The sequence below is a fragment of the Thunnus thynnus genome, chromosome 15 (assembly GCF_963924715.1).
Source record: "Thunnus thynnus chromosome 15, fThuThy2.1, whole genome shotgun sequence".
In the NCBI taxonomy this organism is placed as follows: domain Eukaryota; kingdom Metazoa; phylum Chordata; class Actinopteri; order Scombriformes; family Scombridae; genus Thunnus; species Thunnus thynnus.
This window is the reverse complement of record NC_089531.1, coordinates 10,952,048-10,973,761: the sequence shown is the minus strand read 5'-3', so window position 1 is coordinate 10,973,761 and position 21,714 is coordinate 10,952,048. Positions and strand designations below refer to the sequence as shown.

General features: G+C 40.1%; 1 protein-coding gene across 1 annotated transcript in view; it reads right to left on the bottom strand.

The window, feature by feature from the left end:
• Window positions 1-5,534: 5,534 nt before the first annotated feature.
• The window catches only part of sdc2 (syndecan 2), a 50,132-nt gene continuing 33,952 nt past the window's right edge, over window positions 5,535-21,714 (bottom strand). Inside the window, exons 2-5 of the mRNA XM_067612549.1 lie at window positions 15,140-15,254; window positions 14,186-14,358; window positions 12,009-12,135; window positions 5,535-8,220 (exon numbers count right to left, since the gene is read on the bottom strand). Of these exons, the coding sequence (XP_067468650.1) occupies window positions 8,057-8,220; window positions 12,009-12,135; window positions 14,186-14,358; window positions 15,140-15,254 (579 nt within the window). The 3' untranslated portion in view covers window positions 5,535-8,056. The remainder of the gene's footprint in view (window positions 8,221-12,008; window positions 12,136-14,185; window positions 14,359-15,139; window positions 15,255-21,714) is intronic.

Below are 21,714 nucleotides of genomic sequence, written 5' to 3'. Positions count from 1 at the left end.
AAATAAAAATGCCCTCTTGATTTCCACGTTAATTGTGGTGGTGTGTTGTTGAAGTTTTCCCTCTTGACAGCAAGGCACAAATACTATAAGGGTTAGTGTACATACAGGAAGTTAAACCATTTCGATTTTTTTTTTTTCAGTCAAAATTTTATGTCATCTTGCATCTGTCATCTCAGCTTCTGTCTCGATACCTCACTTCCAGTTCAATGCACTGCAATAAAATAAGCTGTCAGATAGAGCAGTGGCTTTCTTTAAAGCTATAAAGCATCATCATGCGTCAGTGGCTGTAGCTGGTAGAGTTGAGACTGAGGCTTGTGGCAACGACATAAGACCAAAGTCAGCCTAGGAAATATAAAGCTGAGGTTGGATCTTGGACTCCAAGACGTCAGCTTCATCATACTGTAATTATCACTATTTTCTTTGCCAGCCTTGGGCTTGGACTGGTGCATTGGCCTGATGCAATGCAGTGTTGTGTCTGCTTGCCATGCTGCTGTACTCTCTGTTTGGGTCAGTGAGGTGCTACGTGTCCACCCTAGTCGGGCCCGGGCTTAGTCTCCAGCCATGAGCTCTTATGAGGCCTGACAGTCTGTTTACCTTGGACGCCATTTCCTTGACGTTTCTGCATGGTTTGGCGCTGACGACCAGTTGATGGCCGACAGCTTTATTGAATTAGCTCTGCAGCTACAAAGAGAGAGAGAAGAAAAGAAAGAGACAAAGGAAAAGATAGAAAATTTTAAAAAAGAGAGTGAAAAATGGGAATATTATAAAGTAGTCTAAAAGCTATACACCTCTCTCTCTCTCTCCTGAAGTAAACACATTCTGACCTCTTACATTAACCTAAACGAAACCCAAACAGCATATAAATCCTGGTCGCACTTTGACACAAACTGGAGACTAGAAGGGCAAACACATGCAGCATAGCTGCACAGAGTGAAACAGACGGATTGGGAAATGTTTGTTACTGCAACAACTTCCATAGAAGTGTCTTTTCCTATTGGTTCCCTGCTTCACCACCCCCCTATATTGGTCCTATCCTGGTGGGATGTCTTGTACAAACTGCCTCTGGGCAAATATCACATACCATATTAGAACATACTGACCTGATTCCTTGGAAAAGTCTAGAAAGAGGAGTATTCACTTAAAACAACATATCGAGAACCCAGGGGTCACTTTATCCTGTCCCCCGTGAACCACGCGGACACTTTTAGAATATGCACTGATGCATGCATGTTCAGTTCCTCTGTTCCCTTCTCATCTTCAAAGAGAACATCACAAGGTGGCTTTTTTGCACACATGCAGGTCTTTCAGGGCTCTCTTCGGTATGAATAACCCCATTATGATGAAGCAGCAAAAACCAATATGAATTGAATGTCAAAAAACAGGATATAGTCATCACTCTATTTAAAGGAATAGTTTGACATTATGGTAGATACGTTTATTTGCTTTTTTGCGGAGAGTTAGAGGAGGAGATTAATACCATCATACTATCATACTATCTTGTGTTTGTGCAGTATATTTGAAGCTACCACCAGCTGATGCTTAGCTTGGCACCCCCTCCCAGCATCTTTTAAGCTCTCTAATTAACACATTGTGTCTCGTTTGTTTTGTATACATGTAAGAGCGTCAGGTTTCGGTTTACACGGGGGTTATATGCCAGATTATTTCTTGTCCGGGTGCAGTGACTCCCTGGAGTTCTTTGCCTCCACGACTTACCATAAAAACCGTTTAATGCTTATTTTTATTTGATCCAGTGTTTCTCCACCTCCTTCCTCTGCTGTGTGCAGAGTGCTGCTGTGTGCTGCTCCGCTGTTGTCGGTGTTTCTGTTTGACCTACACACACACATGCAGAGCAGAGAGTGGGTGTGTTTATTTGTGCTTTAGAACGTAACTGCTGTGAAACAATCAGAAAATAATGTTTTATTTATTTGATTCAAAGCTTTGTTCTCGCCAGCGCTGCTCACTCTCTTCCTTCACTCTCTAGCTCACTTGACCACTGCTCTCTCTCTCTCTCTCTCTCTCTCTCTCTCATTGGGCCAGGGAGGAGGAGCCAACTTTGAATGCTGAAATGTGTAATGTTGCCTTTTCTTAATGAGCAGCACTGCAACTCTAAAGAGGGATAACCACAAACCCTGATGTGTTTAATGTGATAACCCTGAATGAATGCACCACTTATGAGAAAAAACCTGCGCTGCCCCTCGAGAGTTTAGTCAGAGCTCGTGTCAGCCTCGCTGGATTCTCATTCCACACAAGATGTGCAACCCTGTGCGAGATTAATCCCCACTGTTACTCTAATCTCCCTCTGTAACAGGGTCAGATTAGGGCACTAAAATGATATGGTGGAGCACATAACCACATAAAGATTACTCATCTGCACATTGGTAATCCCCTTTGACTTTAAGTAATGGTAAGAGAGTGAGAGTATTAGCGACAGCCCTACATTTTAGATGTTTTACTTCTGTCTTCTATATTTAGATACAGGCAAGGGCACCAGAAGTAAGGGGTCCAAGGGGCCATTGGCTCCCCATTTTACCCTCGTCCCACATGCTTTTTAAAGGTGCAGTGTGTAGAAATGAGTGGCATCTAGCGAAATGGACTGGGCAGAAATTGAATATGATATTCATAAGTATGTATTAAGTGTATAATCACATGAAAATAAGAATTGTTGTGTTTTCTTCACCTTAGAATGAGCCCTTTATATCTACATAAGGAGCAGGTCCACCTCCACAGAGCCCACTATGTTGTGTCGCCATGTTTGTTCAGTAGCCCAGAATGGACAAACACTGGCTCTAGAGAGGGCCTTTCACTGTTTTCATGAGTGTCACAGCCATCATAGGTTCTCCTACATGCTTGGAATGGGGGGCCCACTAACTCCAACTCTTTTAAGTCATGAATCACTGTATCCCCGCTAATGCCCCTGTATTGCAACACTTATGGTAAAAAGACCTTTCGATCATTCCTGTCCCTTCTAAGACATCAAGTAAAATAAAGCAGGCAAAATGGGAAGAATATTTACATTTTAATCCAAACAGAGGACATTGTCACAAAAATCAAATGCATACAGTGTACATTGCAACTAATAAGATTGTTTCAATGCTGTGTTATGTTGTTTAAGTTGTTTGAGCCGTTAACTTAGCTAGGTGAATTAACCTTAGCTATCGATATGGCAAATAGACTCAATGCTTCTGCAGACATGTCAAGGTCCAAAGCCTTTCCTTTTTGAGTAAAGGTGATCAAGATGCTCCCAAAGTTTATTTAGACTATTGTAGGCTATGAATGACATCTTGCAATTTGCAAAGATGAAGCAGTGGGAAAATAATGTTTTTTCTGATTTACCATTAAATATGGATTTGGGGAATGGCCGTATACAACACAAAGACAACGTTAACATTCCTATTGTCTGGTTGCTCTTACTGAGCTGCAGAAGTGTTACTGTCCTGTAAACTCATAGTTTTGGATAATTGAACAAAAAATCTTTCGTCTTATCCCACAAGCACTATTTAGCTGCTTTGTGTTTGGAATTATACTGCCACCCTGTGGTGCGAGCAAACTATAGTTACTCCGCAAAAGTTTAGCGAGAGTCTCCGATCTATCAGCTGCTACACACACACCTATAGACACATGCACACTCACATGCACACATCCCCACACACGCAGACACACACACTTTTTGGCCCCCGTACTTCTGAAATGAATCTGGTGCCTCTGGATACAGGACACCCTTTTTTTGAGGGTAGCTTTGCTGTGGGGTATTTTTGGCTTTAGGGTAACATAGTAAGAAAGGCTTACACTTGAATAATTAGCCAAATGAGAACTTTGCTGGAGACATTTTTTTAAAGTAGTTAATGAGGCACTTGTCTCAACTTTTTAACACTTGGTAATAGCTCTCAGCAGGGAGATTTGCTCAAAGATAAAAAAAAAAAAATAGAAAACATACAAACTAAAAGCAAATACCCTCCTTAATTACAACAGAGCAGCATGACTGATACAGTAATTGATAGTAATATTAATGTGATCCTATATTTCAAAGATCATCAGCATCAGTTCAACATTTTGTATGAGATGCTTTTCCAGAGGGTGAGATGAGAAGATACCACTCTCATGTCTGTTAAGTGCAGAGGTGGAGACAAGAGACAATTAGCTTAGCTTAGCATAAAAGCTGTGAACATAAAAGCAGGCAAAAGCTATGAGCGTAGGTCTGTCCAAAGCAAGCACACAACTACCATGGCCTGAGACTGAAACAAATTCAGAAGTACTTCATGCAATGCCACAGAGAGCCGCTAAAAAAATCCTTGGCTCCATCTGACTCCAATTCAAAAAGTGTCAAATTCTCGCTAGAAATACTAAGTCAGTCATTTTTTTCAATGAGTCATTATGGTCTCAATCGCCAAATTCGGGCCCTTTTATATGTGCTGATGGTCATTTGGGAAATTTTTGCTCCTTTAATAAGATTTGAAGACTTATTGATGTCTGTCTGCCATGTGGGTGTTGATCGACAGCCGTGATTGATTGTTAGCTCACCTGCTGCTCGTCCCGACTCCGAGACTGAGTCGGACTATCGTTGCAGTATTTCAGTAAGTGTAATGTTACTTGATAGCCCAATTTAGCTAAAGTAGCTAATGTTAGCCCAAGTGCGCACCACTTGGTGTTCCCAGTAAGCTGGTGTTGGCTTCAGTACAAGATGGCGTGGCGTGTTTCCAGAACGTGAAAGGCAACATCACACACTCCTTATTTGGAAGGTCCTGGCTCTAAATGGAAAAGTTGGCGCTGACCATAAGCAGTAAATCTGGGCCTCAAATCAGTTCCAATGCAAACCAATGGGTGGCATCACACCTCACTATGTCAATCCTTATATACACTCTATGTTCTAAAGGGGAAAAAAAAAATCTTCTTACCAGCACCTCTAAAGCTCACAATTAACATATTATATCTCATTAGTCAAACACTTTACACTAACAGAAAAGTAAAAACTGAGATGTAATGAGCCATGAAGCAGAGCATCTGCTCTCAGCTCTTTAACACATAATACTTGCTAAGTTTGAAAAAATCTGCCAACCAGCACCTCTAAAGCTAACTAATTAACACGTTCTATCTTGTCTAACTTGTACACAGACAGAAATATAAAAAGGACAAACTATTTCTTAGCGAACAGTGACTGGATACAGTGACTTTCTGAAATCTTGTTGCCATGGTTACCTGGTTGCTGCATAACCAGTGGAAACAAGTTCATTAGTAAGTTTACAGATGCTGCTGGGCAGTTTGTCACCCTTTGAGAGCCAGGCTAGCTGTTTTCCCCTGCTTCCAGCTTTTATGCTAAGCTAAGCTAATCACCTCCTAGCTCCTGCTTCATAGCCAGCGCTCAGGTATGAGTGGTATTGATTTAACCCTGCGAGTGAATAAGTGAATTTCCTCAAAAACTATTCCTTAGTATTGCAAATACTGCAGGACCAATCACAGAATTCCTTGAAGGGTAAATCTATAGGTGAGGAAGAAAAAAACAATTGTGATTTTAAACCAAGATGCCACAAGCAGTTGGATATTAGGCCACAATGTTTATTCAGTAGTGTTGTTTCAACTTATAGGTACAATACTGTCAGCTTTTGTAAGACTAAAAAAAAGTTACCATTACAGTCATCCATGCACACAGAATGCCAGTCAAGTCGTTTACACCCCTCCTTTGTGTACACACCCGCCACATGCTCACCTTGAGCAAGTACATCTCCAAATGGTAGGCACTTTGAAGGTTTAAAACATTTGTGAATATACATTTATATATATTTATATATCTTTTCATATACTAATAAGCAATTGGACTCAAAGGTCAGGTCTCTAATAGAGAGAGAAAGAGAAAAAACTAAAAAAAAAGAGTGAAGAAGAAAAAGAGGAAACAACATGATGTGGCCATGGTGGAGGGTTGTGGTGGGTATGAGAAGATGGTGGGAGTAGAAATACCGTGAGTCTTTGGGTTTTTCAGTATAGTTCAGTACCTTAGGTCCTATGACAAGAAAGGACAACAGAGATGGTAAAAAAAAAAGAAAGAAAGATAGAAGTGTACAACTAAAGGATCAGTCTGAAAGAAGAGAAGAGGAACACAAGGGATAGAGAGGTAGAGGGATGAACAGCCACATGTGGGTGGTGTTAGGAGTTTAGACGATGTGACAGCATCTAGCTACTGTATCTACTTCACATTACTGTACAGCTGAAAAAGGCAACTTCACAACCTGCTGGACAAAACGCACGTGTCTCTTCGGATCAAGTTAATGCAGACATAAAAAAATAAGAAGGTGACAGACAATAACTTCTTGTTGTCATGTGACTTTTGCTTTCATTTGATGTAGCTACTTTGCAGCTGCCATTTTGTGGCGTTTTATTCACTTGGATTCATTCGATTGGATGCAGAGTGGCATTGAAACAAACACAGTGTGTAGGTTTTAAACCTGGTAAACAACCTAATTTCTTCAACAGACAGCAAACTACCACCACAACTTAAGCTCTTTTGAAATGCCTGCACTGACACCTAAAAAACATGAATAGCCCTAAATGTGAGTGTCTTGTCAAAGACTATTCATAACACTGGAGTCTTGCATTTTCTTAGCAGACTTATTCATCAATAGGTAGTCATACTAGGTTTCTAGAGAGGGGGGTTCTGGTGTTTTTTTGCTGCAGAGGTATTTGCTCTGCATGTGGGGATTCAGCCCTGGCCTGGTGTGTTTGTGTCCAAGCAGTAGCAGGCCTTCACTGAGCAGATCTTTGGGCCTAAAGCATCAACACTGGGACACAGACAATAACAGCAGGCTACCCGGGTGGCTGCATACAGCTGAGTGAGAAAAAGAGAGAGCTGGTGGGGGGGATTGACAGCTCAACTGGCCGTGCTCCAATCTGACTAAAAAGAAGGTGGGAGTGAGGAAGGGTTAGGGGTAAACAAGAGAGAAATAGAGGAAGGGAAAGGAGATGTAAGGGTGCCAGCAGAGTGTGGGTGCAGTCAGTAAACTCGAGGGACACATCGGGGAGGTGGCTGGAAAAAAAAAAAAAAAAAAAAACAAGCCACAGAGAAGAAGAAACTTCACCCCAAAACACTACATACAAGCTGCACGACAGCAGTGGGAAGCAAAAGCAGTGAATGTGCAATGTGAGAGAGAATGCATTTAAATAGAGAACATAGAACAGAAACAAGATTTTTGATTTTTCTCGAGCCCTGACACACTTTTTTGTCATCTTTTTGAAGACCAATTCCTGGGTATGAAAATAAAACGAAAAAGAGAGAGAGAGAGAGAGAGAAAAAAAAAAAAGGCTACACTGAGAATAAAACAAACAAATAAAACGAGACATAATGAAACGCTCACGTTTTGACTAAAAACTGATGTGAGAGCAAAAAATAAACATTGTAACCTGAAGGGAGAACATTTACATTGACCGTTAACAGCATTAATATGAAGACCAAAGAGCTTCATCAAAACTACAAAGGCATTTTTTTTTTTTTTAAACATCAGAGAAAAGATAAATTAATGTAATACACCTTTAGAGATCAACATCAGACATGCTAAGACAAAATAAAAAGAAAAAAAATGAAAGTAGGATTGATACAGAATAATTATATTCAATTATTTCCACTTTTAAATTTTTTTCTTTACAAATAACATACTGCTACAGTTAAAAGTAGTCAGCGACTAAAAACAAGCTCCTTTGACAGAAGACAGATGCGATCAGCTTCCTCGCCTTTACAGATCCTGTTTTTGTTGGGTTTTTTTTTCTTGAGCCTTTTCAAATAATACACAAAATGTTTAAATACACTGAGATTTGCCGCAAAACGAGAAATTCTTGGTTTTCATAATTTTTTTTTTTTTTTTTTAAAAAGAAGAAAGAAAAGGTCTTAATTACAATACTCTACGCAAAAGCTTTCCTTTATGCTATTTTTCCTTAATCAACTTTGTAACATTTTGTTGTTGTTGTTGTTGTTTCTTCTTGTGTTTGAACAGGTTTGCTGTTTTTGCCGTGGACTGCGTTGTTTTTGACAGTCACTCGCGATTTGTTAATCTGGTGACGGGGGGAGGGTGGGGTTTTATGCATAAAACTCCTTGGTTGGGGCCTTCTGATAGGCTGCTCCGGAAGGTTTCCTCTCTCCCAGGTCATAGCTGCCCTCATCCTTCTTCCTCATGCGGTAGACCAGGAGGAGGATGAGGAAGATGGCAAACAGGAAGCCGATCACGCCGCCCGCAATAACGGCTGAGAGAGACAAGAGAAAGAAAAGAGAAAAGGTAACTATCAGTGAGGTCAAATCAATGTCTTCCATCTGTCCTCATGGAGAATGAACCAGTCTTCTCAAGAAATCAATTTGTCCATTTTTAGCAACTGTTTCTACTATTGTTGCAACAGATTTCAATACTTATGCACTGCCACAGCAAATGAACTAACTCGAGGGCTTAAATGTGGTGAAACAAGCAGCAACCATCACAGCTGATTGTTTAAATCGATGCAGTTAGTTAATGTCTGGAAATCCTCAATCTATCTCAAGAGACACTTCAACAGTTAATTTCACCTGTTCTTATGCGTGTCCTGTTAACGATTTTAAACGTTAACGTTCCATTACGGGGATGTTAAGGCTCCAGTCCTTAACTGGTTATACAGAGCCTTGTTGCCCCGAGTGTGGCTGATTCGACATGGTCTGTATTCTAGTCCGACATAATGACTGCCAACTGGGACTTTAGAGGAAGAAAACTGGTGTTATTGGCTCCGAGCTCAAAAGTCGGTCAAATAAATCCAGTTGAGAAAAAACAAACAAGTAAAGATAAGCCATTAATATTAACCAGCGCAGCATGGCTTGAACTGAATTCTGTTCCCGCTGATAAATCTCAGCAAGCTATAACACTGACAGCCGACACCGACGGACTCTGAGCCAAAAGGTCCTTCATTTCTGATGAGTTTTTGTGTTTTAGGAAAGGAACCTTTTTTTTTTGTGGCAGATTATATTTGTTGAGCTTGAGGCAAAAGACACAGTTTGTTGTTTGTGTTGCTATGTTACAGTAAGAAGTCACATTTTTGTCTGACTAATGTTTCACCACTGCAACAGTATTTTTGGTGTCTTGTAGGTCTATGCGGGCTGGGAACTTGGGGAAACAAGATGTTTAAAAGGGATTAAGGATAAATAAGAAATAACATAAACTAGTTCCTTGGTAACAGTAGTCCATATTTTTGTCTTGTTATTTAGTTATTGTAATGCTAAATGTTTGCACATTAGACTTATTGAAGGGGTACTCCCGTGATTTAGTATTCAACTTCCATGAATTTGTACACAGTACATTATTTTTACAGGCTGGCTGATTGCTGGAGTGACCCTTTAAAAAGTGTATTGAGAAGAATTTAGTGGCATCTAGCAGAACAGACTTTCATAAGTATGCTTTAATTAGTGGGTAATCACCTGAAGATAAGAATCATTGTGTTTTTGTTACCTTAGAATGAGCCCTTTATATCTATATAGGGAGCGGGTCCTCTTCCACAGAGCCTGCCATGTTGCACTGGTATGTTTCTACAGTAGCCCAGAACAGACAAACCAAACACTGGCTCTAGAGAGGGCCTTTTGTGTTGTTTGTGGCCTCCTTGGGTTCTCCTACACGCTTGAAAGGGAGGGGTGAGGGTGAAGGGGGTTGCAATCTGCAACCTCACTGCCAGATGCCACTAAATCCTTACACACTGGTCCTTTAATTTATAACGCTGTTACTTTAACAACACTGGTTTCAAGCAACTATGTGCACTGCAGCAATTTTTTAATGTGGTCTCAAATACGTCACGGAGGACATAATAATACACAAGAATGCATGCTGAGATTGACCCCGGTGAGACTGAAACAGAAGAGAGGTTAAACTTTCTGTAAAGGACACATTATAAATCAACAGTGGTGTAACATCGAGGGAAATCTGAAAGAAATCCACCCAGACTGTATTAAGAAACGCCCCCCCTCTGGCTTTGACCCTGACTCTCCTCGCTAATGCTCATAACTCGCCACATGGGCTTATTTCACTCTCCCTCACAATTACGCCTGTATGAGGTTCTTTATAGCTTCCTAATCTGTTTAGGGTCTCTCTGGTGCCGCAACCTGCCCTCTGCTCCACTTTAGGTTTCCACTTTTTGACTGGCCCCCACGGCCTCATGGGTAAAGAGCCTGGCACATGCCCAGCTGCTGAGCTCCAAGAAGCAGTAACACAATGCAGAGCGAATAAATGAAAATTAGATTATGGCCAATTATTTTTATAGAAGTCATACAGCAGATGAAGAGTAATGGTTATAATCTGAGAAAAGCGTTAAAGGGGGATGATGTGGAGAAGAAGGGGAGGGAGCGAGGGGTGGAGATGACCACAGTAGCTACACTACATTTAAAACTTTAAGACTTTATCTAGACTTTACAATTGCAATATGCTTTTTTTCTATCCAATTCAAAAGGAGAGAGATGGGAAAGGGAGTTGTCTAAGGGAGGCAGTCTTGATTTGTCCTTGCTGAAGTTGTTTTGGTTTTTTTTGCATATTGCCAATAAATGTTTGTCTCAGACATGCAGAGAAAGAGAGATGACATCAGAGAGCATAGTGATTTTGAGACATATAATTTCTTTTTCACCCTCTTTCATGTATTCAAAAGGGAACAACACACACCTGAAACACCCACAATGCTGTGAACTCTACAAGGTTCCACAGAGGGACAGAAATATTATCTAGATTTCCAGTTAACCGTTTTACCAGAAATATGCTGACACGTTGTAACGTATAAGAATTTGAGAGATAAACACTCATTAAAGAATTTACTGGAGGAACATCAAACTGAGAGGCTACTTTCGTTATGACGTTGAAATATTGACGGAATGAGTTCACTTTCTCAGAAAATAGGCTTATTCAGTTTCTTAATGAGTGTTAGATGAGAAGACTGATACCACTCTCATGTCTGTGCAGTAAATATGAAGCAATATGAAATAAGTAGCTGGTTAGCTTAACACAAAGATTAGAAGCAGGGGGAAACGGCTAGCCTGTCTCTGTCTAAAGATGATAAAATTAGCAGAAAATATTGGTTTGTTTGAAATGTTTTCCCTGTTTCCAGCTTAGCTAACTAGCTGGTCGTAGCTCCATGTGTACTGTACACACGAGTGGTATCATTCTTCTCATCTAACTCTTTGCACGATAGCATATTCCTTTAAGATAGCCCTCGAGATATGTGCCCAGCTTCACAGAAAGCAGATCTGAGCACTGCATCTTTGATGGAAAAGCTGCTACCAACCAAAAGTCCTCACTTGGAGTCAAATTAAAAGATATGTCTGTCTTAAAACAACAGTCATGTGCCCAAATGACATCGGTTGTTTTTGCTGTAATCATTCCTTCTGTTCATACTGGCCATTAAGAGATCCCTTCATATAATGCGCTTTCAATGTCAGTGATGGGGGACAAAATCTACAGCCCTCCTTCTTTGGAAAAATATATTTAATAGTTCACTTGAAGATAATATGAGGTTTCAGCCGTCCAAATTAGTCATATCGAGTCAATATATTTAAAAGTTACTGTCTTTTTAGTGCCAAATTCCCTTTTTTTGTTACAATCTTTCCACTACAGCTGAACAGGAAATCACTGTCTGTCAAGACACAAAGAGGGAATTTCTTACTAAAAAGTATGTAACTGTGGAAGATATCCACTTTATTTGGCTAAATCAGACATCATTATCTTCAGATAAACTTTTAAATACATTTTTTCTTATAACAAGGACTGTAAGTGTGATTTTGTCTCCCATCATTTACATCATTACATGGTAAGCACATTTGGAGGGGATCTTCTAATTAATGGTCAGTATAAACAGGAGGATTAATTAAAGCAAGCAAAATCAGTTTCAATGTACATATGGACACCTGACTATTGTTTTAAAACAGACTTGAAAAATTGTGAACCTATCTTAATAGCATATAAACGTTACCCTTTGTATCAAAGTCATCTTTTCAAAGAAGACATGGTTTGACATCGGTTGCAGCTTATTACGACACATACCTGCCAACACCTCCGTCCTCTGGAAGAGGTTTTCAGTGCGGACCTCCATCTCCTGGGGCAAGCCGGGGGCACTAGTCGTACTAGTCATCTGGTTCCTCTGCATGTCCTCTGTAACTGGCACTGGTGCCTGAAATTGGGAAGAAGGATTGTAGGAGGAAGAGGGGGGAAAAAAGAGGGAGATGAAGAAAGTTTGAGGTTGCTTTATTGACAGAAGCCCAGCTGCATTTCACATCCTATCCTCCATTATTCCATGTCTGTGTGTTTAGAGGACTTTGGTACATTCGGGTCTCACAGCATGATCCCTAAATTCCTCCCTGATGTGATCACGACTGTGAATATTAAGGAAAGAGTGAAGATTTCACTGATCCACTTCCCAGTGGCTTAGCTAGTGAGTCTACTCAAAGGGGATCAAAATGGAACCTGGCCAGTGAAACCTATAGGGGTTGGCTAAGGAAGAAAATGGAATGAACCCAGATTGCCCAAAAAGATTAGTGCAAGTATCTTGTGAAGTAGGCAATGGAAACAGAGCCAGTGAACCCAAGGTTTTGCTGAGAGTATAGGAAAGGATGTATCTGGAGTGGATCCAGGCCAATGTATCCTATATCTTTTTCCAATAAGAGAAGGGGTGCAGAGGACCAAAATGGGAACCAAGCCAGTGCGTTTGGCCGAGGGAGCAGTGACAGACAAGAGGGGAGAAAATGGAACAGGGCCAGTTAGGCTTGGTTTAGGGGGTTGAGACCTCGCCGGCTAATCCCAAACAGATGTAGTATCCAGTACAGTACAGTAAGAGTGCAACACACAAGTGAGATCTAGGATAGTTCCCGAATATGTGATTATGTCCGAGAGAAATGTAATCCTCCATAATTTGCAATTGAGCAAAAACATTGAGAATTGATGTGAACACTTGATCTTTATCCTGAAAGCAACCTCACGACTCCTGGGGATTTGGTGACATAGTGGGTCATACTGAGGCACGGTATCGCTCTCTGTTGAGTGAGGATGATTACAAATGAAGGCTACAGAATATCAGAATATGATACACTTTGAGTAAAGGCAAGAATATTACAGCAGAAGAAAATTATTATATTTACTTTAAACTTAATTTCAAAGTAGTTTAATACATTTTGCAATTTCTGTGGGCTTTTTATCCTGCAGGATCACAAATGCAAGCAGAATTCGTGATCCTGGGCAATATAGCAAAGCTTTTTATCAGATCATTTTGTTTTGTCTGCAGTATCAATATATATTACAATATAAACTGAGTCACTGTTTCTGTCGAGTTTAAAGATTCCCTTGAGCTAATAGTTCCCAAACAATAGATTCAGAAGTTGAAAAATAACCATAACTACAAGCAGAGAGGCTATTTAAAAGAATAAATAATACAAAAATAGAAATCAGTCTTTCTAGTTTCAATTTATATCTTACGTTCATCAGTTAATACCCATTATTTTCATCCATACCTACCAGCACCACATCTTTTTCCATTGGAAAAGCAACATGTGTGATCTCTCTGTTAATGTGGGTACATAGTAATGTTACAGTTTATTGCAGGGTTGCATTGTTTCTCTGAAAGCATTGCTACTTGTTCCAGCGGATGGATCTAGTCGGTGATGGTTAGGACTGTGCGCTTGCACTCTGTATACCCTCTGAGGTGTCCAGCGATGTTGAAATATCCCACATTTGTTGGTTCATTATACATCACAGTATACATCACCACTCTGTTTCATGACGGATTTAAAATAGCCTTGTCCTGTACGGGCCTGTCTCATTCACTGTCTCATTGCGGCCCCAGATGGGGGTTTAAATTGTCAGAGTTTAGTCCAAGAGAGTGGAGTACTCTCCAGTTTTTCTATCCAACTTTTGATAGCTGTGTTCAGCAAAATCAACCAACCACAGGAGCCTATTTTGGGAAGCGGTCTGTCCTCTCCTAAACACATGATTGGTTAGAAACAGCTTCACTTTTGTGATGTGATCAAACAATGTACCTTAACAACAGTATATCAGCATTTATTGGGGAATTTATCATGATTAATGTTGATATTATTTATATCTCTCAGCTCTGATCAGTGGTATCTAAAAAGTTGTCAAAGTTTTCTGCCATTTCTTGTCTTTCTTTTGTCTGTATCTGTAATGCATTTACATCACAGCACTTTTATTTTGATTTTTGCTGTTCTTACCTCTGTTCTGAATGGTTTCTTGGGTGTGCTGTCCCTGGCCTTTTCTCTGACCGTGGCTGTCTCCACCCGGGGGGTGAAATCTTTGGTGGAGTCCCGGGTAGGTTCTGCTGCTTTGGGCTCGATATAAACCACACTGACAGTCGCCGTTTCCTCCACCACTTCTTCACCTCCACCTTGGAGAAAGGGAATGACAGGAGAATAATGTTTTAATGAAGAGACAACGTGTGAAACATTTGCTCAGTATCTCTGCTATTACATACATAGGGACAATACTTCACTGTGTTTAATGCAATATAAAAATGTAGAAGAATGATGCGTGTATGTGCAAATCCGTAAAGAAATGGGCATGCATGTTCTCAATATTTTATAACCACAGTCATGTAGTTTGTCTTACTTAACTTCACACTCTGTGGATTTCATGTTATGTATTATTAACAGTTTCAATCCCCTATAGAATACAGAGGGGCAGAGCAATAGGTTATACAATATATTCAGTATCGGAAGGGCTATTGATCACAGTCCTGTCTCCTTTTACCTTACGTGACCCTCTCTGCAGTTATACGACTCTCTCAGAAAGAGGAGTTACTTTTGACCAATGAATGAACATTGTAAAAGGTGCTTAAAGCAAGTAGAGCAGATGAGGTAATAAAAAAAGACATGTAAAATTTGCACACTTGCCCACGGCAGTCTGGTTGACAAGGCAATCTCAATTCAAATCGAGTGAGAGAAAGAGAGAGAGAGAGAGAGGCGGTTAAAGAAAGAAGAGACAAAGAGAGGGGAAGCGATGGCACAACTTGTGTCTGCCGGTGAAATAAGGGAAAAAACTTCATAAAACGTACCTGCAGCAGACTTGAAAATGGATGTCATCACGCTGCTGGGTAATTGCCTGCTGAGCTTGCATATGTGTGTGTGTGTCTTTAACCAAGTCTCTGTGTGTGTGTATATGTTTCTTACCTGAGCCAGACCCTGAGTTAAAGTCGTCATCATCTTCAGGGTAGTAACCTCCTGAGCCTGTGTCATCCAGGTACAAGTCATCAACCTGAGAGGAAGTCTTAGCTGCTTCTGCTATCTGCAAAACAACAAGATAACAAAGCATTGAGGACTCATTTCACTTTTATTCCATATCTCTGTTTATAGAATTCCATATGGAGATTCATTCTGCATCACAACTCACCACCAAAGTGAAGACCTTGACTACTTCCGGACATTCATTATTTCAGTATGCCAACAGCTAAATCTGAAAGTCTAGTTCTTTTTCTGGCTTTTAAATCATTAATCACAACCTCTTTGCTTTGAGCACAACACTTCAGTTAGTGGATATTTCTTTAATTGGCAAACATAAAATCCTCTTGGGTAGCAATTCCAAGCTCATATCATTAGTACATTTTAAATAGCACAAATCTTCTGAAACCTCAGAGATTGCTAAGTACAGTCAAAACAGTATAAATAACAATCTGTCTGTTGTATCAGCTAGAAAGTAGGAACTGATGCACGGTGCACATACAAATGTGCTGCTGAGAGCCTTAAGTCTGCAGCCATGCTAGCTGCTCTGTGAGGCTGTACTTAAGCACAGTGGTGTTTTGAGCTAAATGCTAATGTCAGCATGCTAACATGCTGATGTTTAGAAGGTATAATGTTAACCATGTTCACCATCTCACCCTAAAGGGGAACATGAATGTCCGTACCAAATTTTATGCCAATCCATCCAATAGTTGTTGAGACATTTCACTCAAACCCACAAATGTGAACCTCATGGTGGTGCTACAGGAAAAGTCAGGGGATCATAAAAGTCAGTAAGATTTATCATGTTAGGAGCATGAATATCTGAGCAAAATTTTTTTTATGACAATCCATCTAATAGATGTTGAGATATTTCACTGGATAAGTGGCGCTAAGTGAAAAGTCAGGGGACCACCAAACTCAATAGGATTCATCCTCTGGGTACAATATCATCATCCCTAGAGCTACTAGAGCTACATTGCAAGTGTGGCTAAAAAACACATTTCCTCGTTTTATGACTCAAATGAAGCGCAACAGCACAGGTAACCGTACGATCGCAACATCTAACCCCTCCCACAGCGCTGCTGTCTAAACAACTGGCTGAGTGGTGGGAATGTTTGCGTTCCGGCTTAATGGAGTGATTGGCTGAAAAGACCACAGTTTAACAGTGCCTGATTGTTTAGAAAGCACCTTCTCACATGCTGTGTAAGTTGATATTTTAATGAGAAATATGATAAGATTTTTAAGTCTAAGTGGCTTGCAGAGCCAGATGTACGTCGGATACTTAAATATTACTGCTGTTGTAAGTGTGCATATGGTACACGTAACTATTTATGTGTTGTGTTGAGTGTGTGTGTGACTGGAATAGCTATAAATGCATCCATGGCAACATTTATTCAACTCCTATTCACCAATCTGTGGCCAGCTGAACTGCCCCTTCTCTATACTGATAGCCCTGCTTTAGAAAAAAAAGAGCACAAAAGAAAGACCCCACAATATATCATCCCTGTGTGTGTGTGTGTGTGTGTGTGTGTGGCAACCATTAAGCTTGTTGCTACAGTTCCAGGTCTGCTCTGAGGATGTTGTGCTGATAAACCTTGGGCTGAATGAAGTTGGATTAGAGGAAGCAATCAATTGGCCTGACAGGAAAGACCAATAAGAACTGGTCTTTTGTTAACTGTAGAGAATGGCCATGCTGTGAGAAAGCTAAGAAAATGGGTAATGAGAAATTATCCCACAATAAAGCCTGTATTCCACATTCTGTGTTCAGCAAGACAAAAAGCAAAGAGGGCTGCAATGCATGATTATTGTCATTAATCATTGTTCTGTCAATTATTTATTTGACTAACTCTTTAGTCACAAGAAATTAAAGAAACATTTGTGAAAAAATTACAATTACAATTTCCAAGAGCCCAAAAAATATGTCTTCAAATTGATTGTTTTGCACACAACACTCCAAAATCAAATATATTCAATTTATAGTGATATAAAATCAGCATATCCTCACATTTAAAACAGCTTGAACCAGCAAATGTTTGGCATTTTTTGGCTTTGGCTTGATAAATGACTGGGGGACTTGTTGCAAACTGATCTTCTGATGAGCAACAAATAGATTAATGCACTAAAAGCAAGAACAGGGCAAGTAGACAGAAATGTTGTTTTTTTTGTTTTTTTTCTTTCTGGGACACCCCTGCTGCAGTTCAGCCTTTCCAATTACTCCTTATTCTAATGTGAGTATGTTCAGTGTGGCTTTTAAGTCATTGTGTGTGCATGTGTATTTGTGTAGAGTCATGAAAGAGAGGCCTGGCACTCTCCATAACAAAGAAGCTGGGAGTACACACAGCTAACAGCAGTGTGAAAGAGAGAAAAAAAAAAAAAAGAAAAGAGAGATGAAACAGAACAATACGTATCTCCATCTCTCCTCTCTCAACTAGCTCTGACTTCTGGAAGAAAGGCCTTTCACCGCTGAGCCGGCTGATCAAAGAGAGAATTTGTTCAAAGCAACTTTATCTTAACCTTTCTTGCCTTCTTCTCCTTCAAACACGACCCGCCCCCCCCTCCCCCCTCCCCACCCTACCGCAACAGCCTGGCAAACCAATTCACCGGTCCATGCGGTCCGCAGGTCTTTATGCATTGGTGATATGAGCACAATGGACCAAAAAAAGAAGGCAGGCTACAGTTCAATTGGTGACAAAGGGCACTAATGAGATAGAGGCCACACACACACACACACGTGTGCATGCATGAGTAGACATGTTATACAAATGTATGCAAGCATTTCATTGATTCATTGATTATACATGCACAGACATTAGGGTGAGCAATTGAGCATATAACCTGACACCACAGAGACAACGCATGAACAAATGCTTACAGAGCTGAAGTATTAACAGTGAAGCTTTACACTCCCCTCCCTCTATACGTGGATCTTAAAGACATTATAATTATAATGCAAACACTTTCACCTGACTTGTTAAATGAATCAGCGGATGAATAATATGCAAAGTTAAGCACATGTCGGCGGCTGATTATAGTTTTATTCAAAACCCATTCAAGCACAGTTTTAGGGTTCAGAAGTCAGATTTTTACTTTTACATACTAGCAGCACCGCCACCATTATTAACTATAACAGTAGACCTTTTATATGGTGGTTAAACAGAGTTAATGATGTCAAAAAGGACAATTAGGGCAAGCGAGAGGCATACCTTTCTCGAGCAGGGTAGCAAAATCTCATAATGGGAGACAAAAGATGGAAAACTGGCGTGTGCTTCATCTGGCAAAAAGGCTGTCACTGAAATTAAACAATATAAAGGTAGTAGTAATAACAACAAAATGCCAGATCCAATAAAGAGTTAAAGTACCTTTCAGGTGAGCACCGATGTACGCCAGTGTAAGAAGGCTCTGTTTAGTTCAGGCTGGCATGTACACGAGTCCTCGGACTCTTATGTAATCTTCATGTTTGCACAGTTTGAACAAAAGGTTTAGATTAGAGAGGTTCAACTGTACAAGTGCTGCAGCGACACCAAATCAGCACAGATCTGAGAGGAGGAAATGGTCTGTTTGACCTTGATAAACTTTGAATTTATCTGACACACAGGGACACACACACACACACACACACACACACAAACTGGCAAGCATGTGTGCTTGCAAGTGCACACAATATATACTTGATAAAGCTGACTTTCTCTATCACTAACGCACACGTGTGTGCACAGACAACGGCAGTCCTGATAAACTTTGCTCTCTTTATCAATCCAGTGACATTTACAGGTAGTCTCTTCTTTCGGCTCTTATCACAGGCTGTGAGCTGAACCAGACATCAGTCTGCCAACAAGTAAATCAGAGTGGACAGCAAAAAACAGTTTGCCAACAGATACAGCCTCACAGAAGTCTGGGCTGGGCCACTATGGCGAGGCTGCTCCAGCCTAAAGAGCAATTATTTGGAAAATCCTGCAGTGTTACTTCGGGGATAGATCTAAGGCAGAAAAAGCTTAAAAACTGGAAAGTGTATAATTTAGCAAAAAGTTTTTTTTTGTTCCTTTTTTGGCTGTGAATGTTAGGTTTCCATCCTTGGAGGACAATGTCTGAATCCCCTCTATTATACAGCAAAAATCTATAAACCAAAACAGTCCTACTCTCTTGATAGTTCATGGTATCATCTATGCCCTCATCCACTAAATCTGAAAGCTAATGTGATATTAAAGTTTTGTGAACCCATGAAGATGAAAGCTTTAAGACTTGCAGCGATTCAGTAGTGAATCTTAAATAGTAAACCATTTTTATAGCAGCCCATATTCAACATAATGTGATTATTGTAGTTTCAGTAAGCTTTCTGAAGGCTTACTCTATTGCTAAGGTTAAACATTGGGGTTGTATGTACATTATTCTAATAATGTTATCATATGCTGGTGAAAGTGAGGGTTGTTAATAACAAATGTTTGTTTCAGCTATTGATTTTCACTGGTTTGCTTCTGTGTTAAATCATCTGAAAACCACGCTGCACTGAGTATTTGAGGCTCACAATACTTCACTATGACAACCGGTATCAGTGGCAGGTTTTCTGGGAATTACACGCACCAAAGACATTCGCTTTCAGTCACTCTTCATAAATGAGGCTCAACTTTCCACTCCTCCTGCTTTGACAAGTGTCATTCTTCAAGCTCAAGCCACACATCTTGTAGTCGGCTAAAAAAAGAACCACGTTTCAGAAAGAAGAGGCCTTGGAGCACTGTAGCGGAGGGAGGGAGAGACAAACATCAATGCTCCTGAGTAGAACAGTTAGTGTACAGCACAGCGTACACGCACAAAGGTACACATTCTCGAAGCGACATAACGCTTATGTGCACAGGAAAACAAGAAAGAAGGTCAAGACATATATATATATATATTGTATAATAACACAGATAGACTCTCATGTGCTCTCTTTATATCACCCCTAAACTGAGAACTGGTTGAGACTTATTTACTCCTGTTACAAGAGAAGATGAGACAATTGTCACCGTGACAACTTTCCACAGCTGTAAAATCTTGTCTCCTGGTATTATAAAACCGCTGTGTAGTGTTTTGATAAACATTCAAACTCATGGATCTATAACTCCAATTGGACTGGATTGTATTTCATCGGTACCTGAAACAACCTGCCCTCACCGACGCAGCTCCTTGGGCTGTCTGAATGCCACCTGAAACAGTCGAAGCACTGATCTTTTGATCCTTGAAGCGAGACGATTCAATTCAATAAAATCAAATAATAAATAACACGATCCTCCTAATACAAAGGAAAAGTTTATTTCATAAGAGTTAAAAATAAATCCTTTCTCAATCCAATACTGTGTTTTGTTTTTACTGCTACAGCCTTACTTGGTCTAGTATGATCAGTACTGTACCTTATGGCAGCTAATGGCAGCTAAACTTAGCAATCTTTGCAAGGTAGATATTGCTGTTTAACTGAGTTAGTTTTCTGTTTTTATGACTCTTCTACTTGTGTTGCAACATTTTAGTATTCAATATTATCCAGTAATTATCACATAGACTTGCTTTAAAGGAGGTAAACGTGAATTGACCATCAAAATGTAGTTCCTACACCAAACCTCGCAGTTCCTGACTTTATTTTTAATTCCTATTTTTAGTTGCAGTCATCTCTGGCATGGCCTTGTTGAACCTATCCAATTCTTTTCATCATTAGGTTGAATAATTGGTAGAGCCTCGTACCTTTCCCATGCACAGTCATACACAAGGACACATGGGTATTTTCACACTCTCAGACACACATTTAGACACCTTAACAAGCAGATCCTACATAGTCTGAACAACATGGAGAGAGCAAGCGAAAGCAAGAAAGAAGGAGGGCGAGCTGCCTGAGCCAGTTGATATCAATGTATGCCCTCTATTAGTTGTGAGAAGAGCTGCCATTACTGGCATCTCTGCTTGCTAATGAACTAATAAGCCAGCAGGAGGGCAGCCTCCACGCCGTCTGTCTGTCTGCATTTTCCTGTCACTCCATCTGTTTGACCTGCAAAAGCAGAGAAGGCATGAAGAGCTGCAGAACCAGGATTTAACAAAACATAGATGACAGAGAAGAGAGAGAGAAGGAGGGACTGAGAGTTTTTTTAAAATGCCCAAGTCTGAGGTTAGGATTGTTGACTGCAGGTCATATAAAAGATTGAATGCAGACTCATTTGTTAATGATGTTTGAGATTTAAAGTGGTCTGATGTATGTCAGGAAAATGATGTAAGCATTGCTTTGAAAAATTTCATGGATAAATTATTAAGGTTGGTGGATGAGCATGCTCCACTTAGAAAAAGGTCTGTAAGGGAAGTAGTGCACGCACCATGGATTGATGATGAGTTGAGATATTTAATGCTTCAAAAAAGGGACCAAACCAAGGTTATTGCTCATAAATCAAGGTGCTTTTTAGATGGATGGTCTTATAGTAAGCTGAGAATTAAGGTTACCAAGTTAAATTACATCAAAAAGAAAGAATATTTTCAACAAAAAGCTTAAGATATTGCATGCAATTAGCTGAATT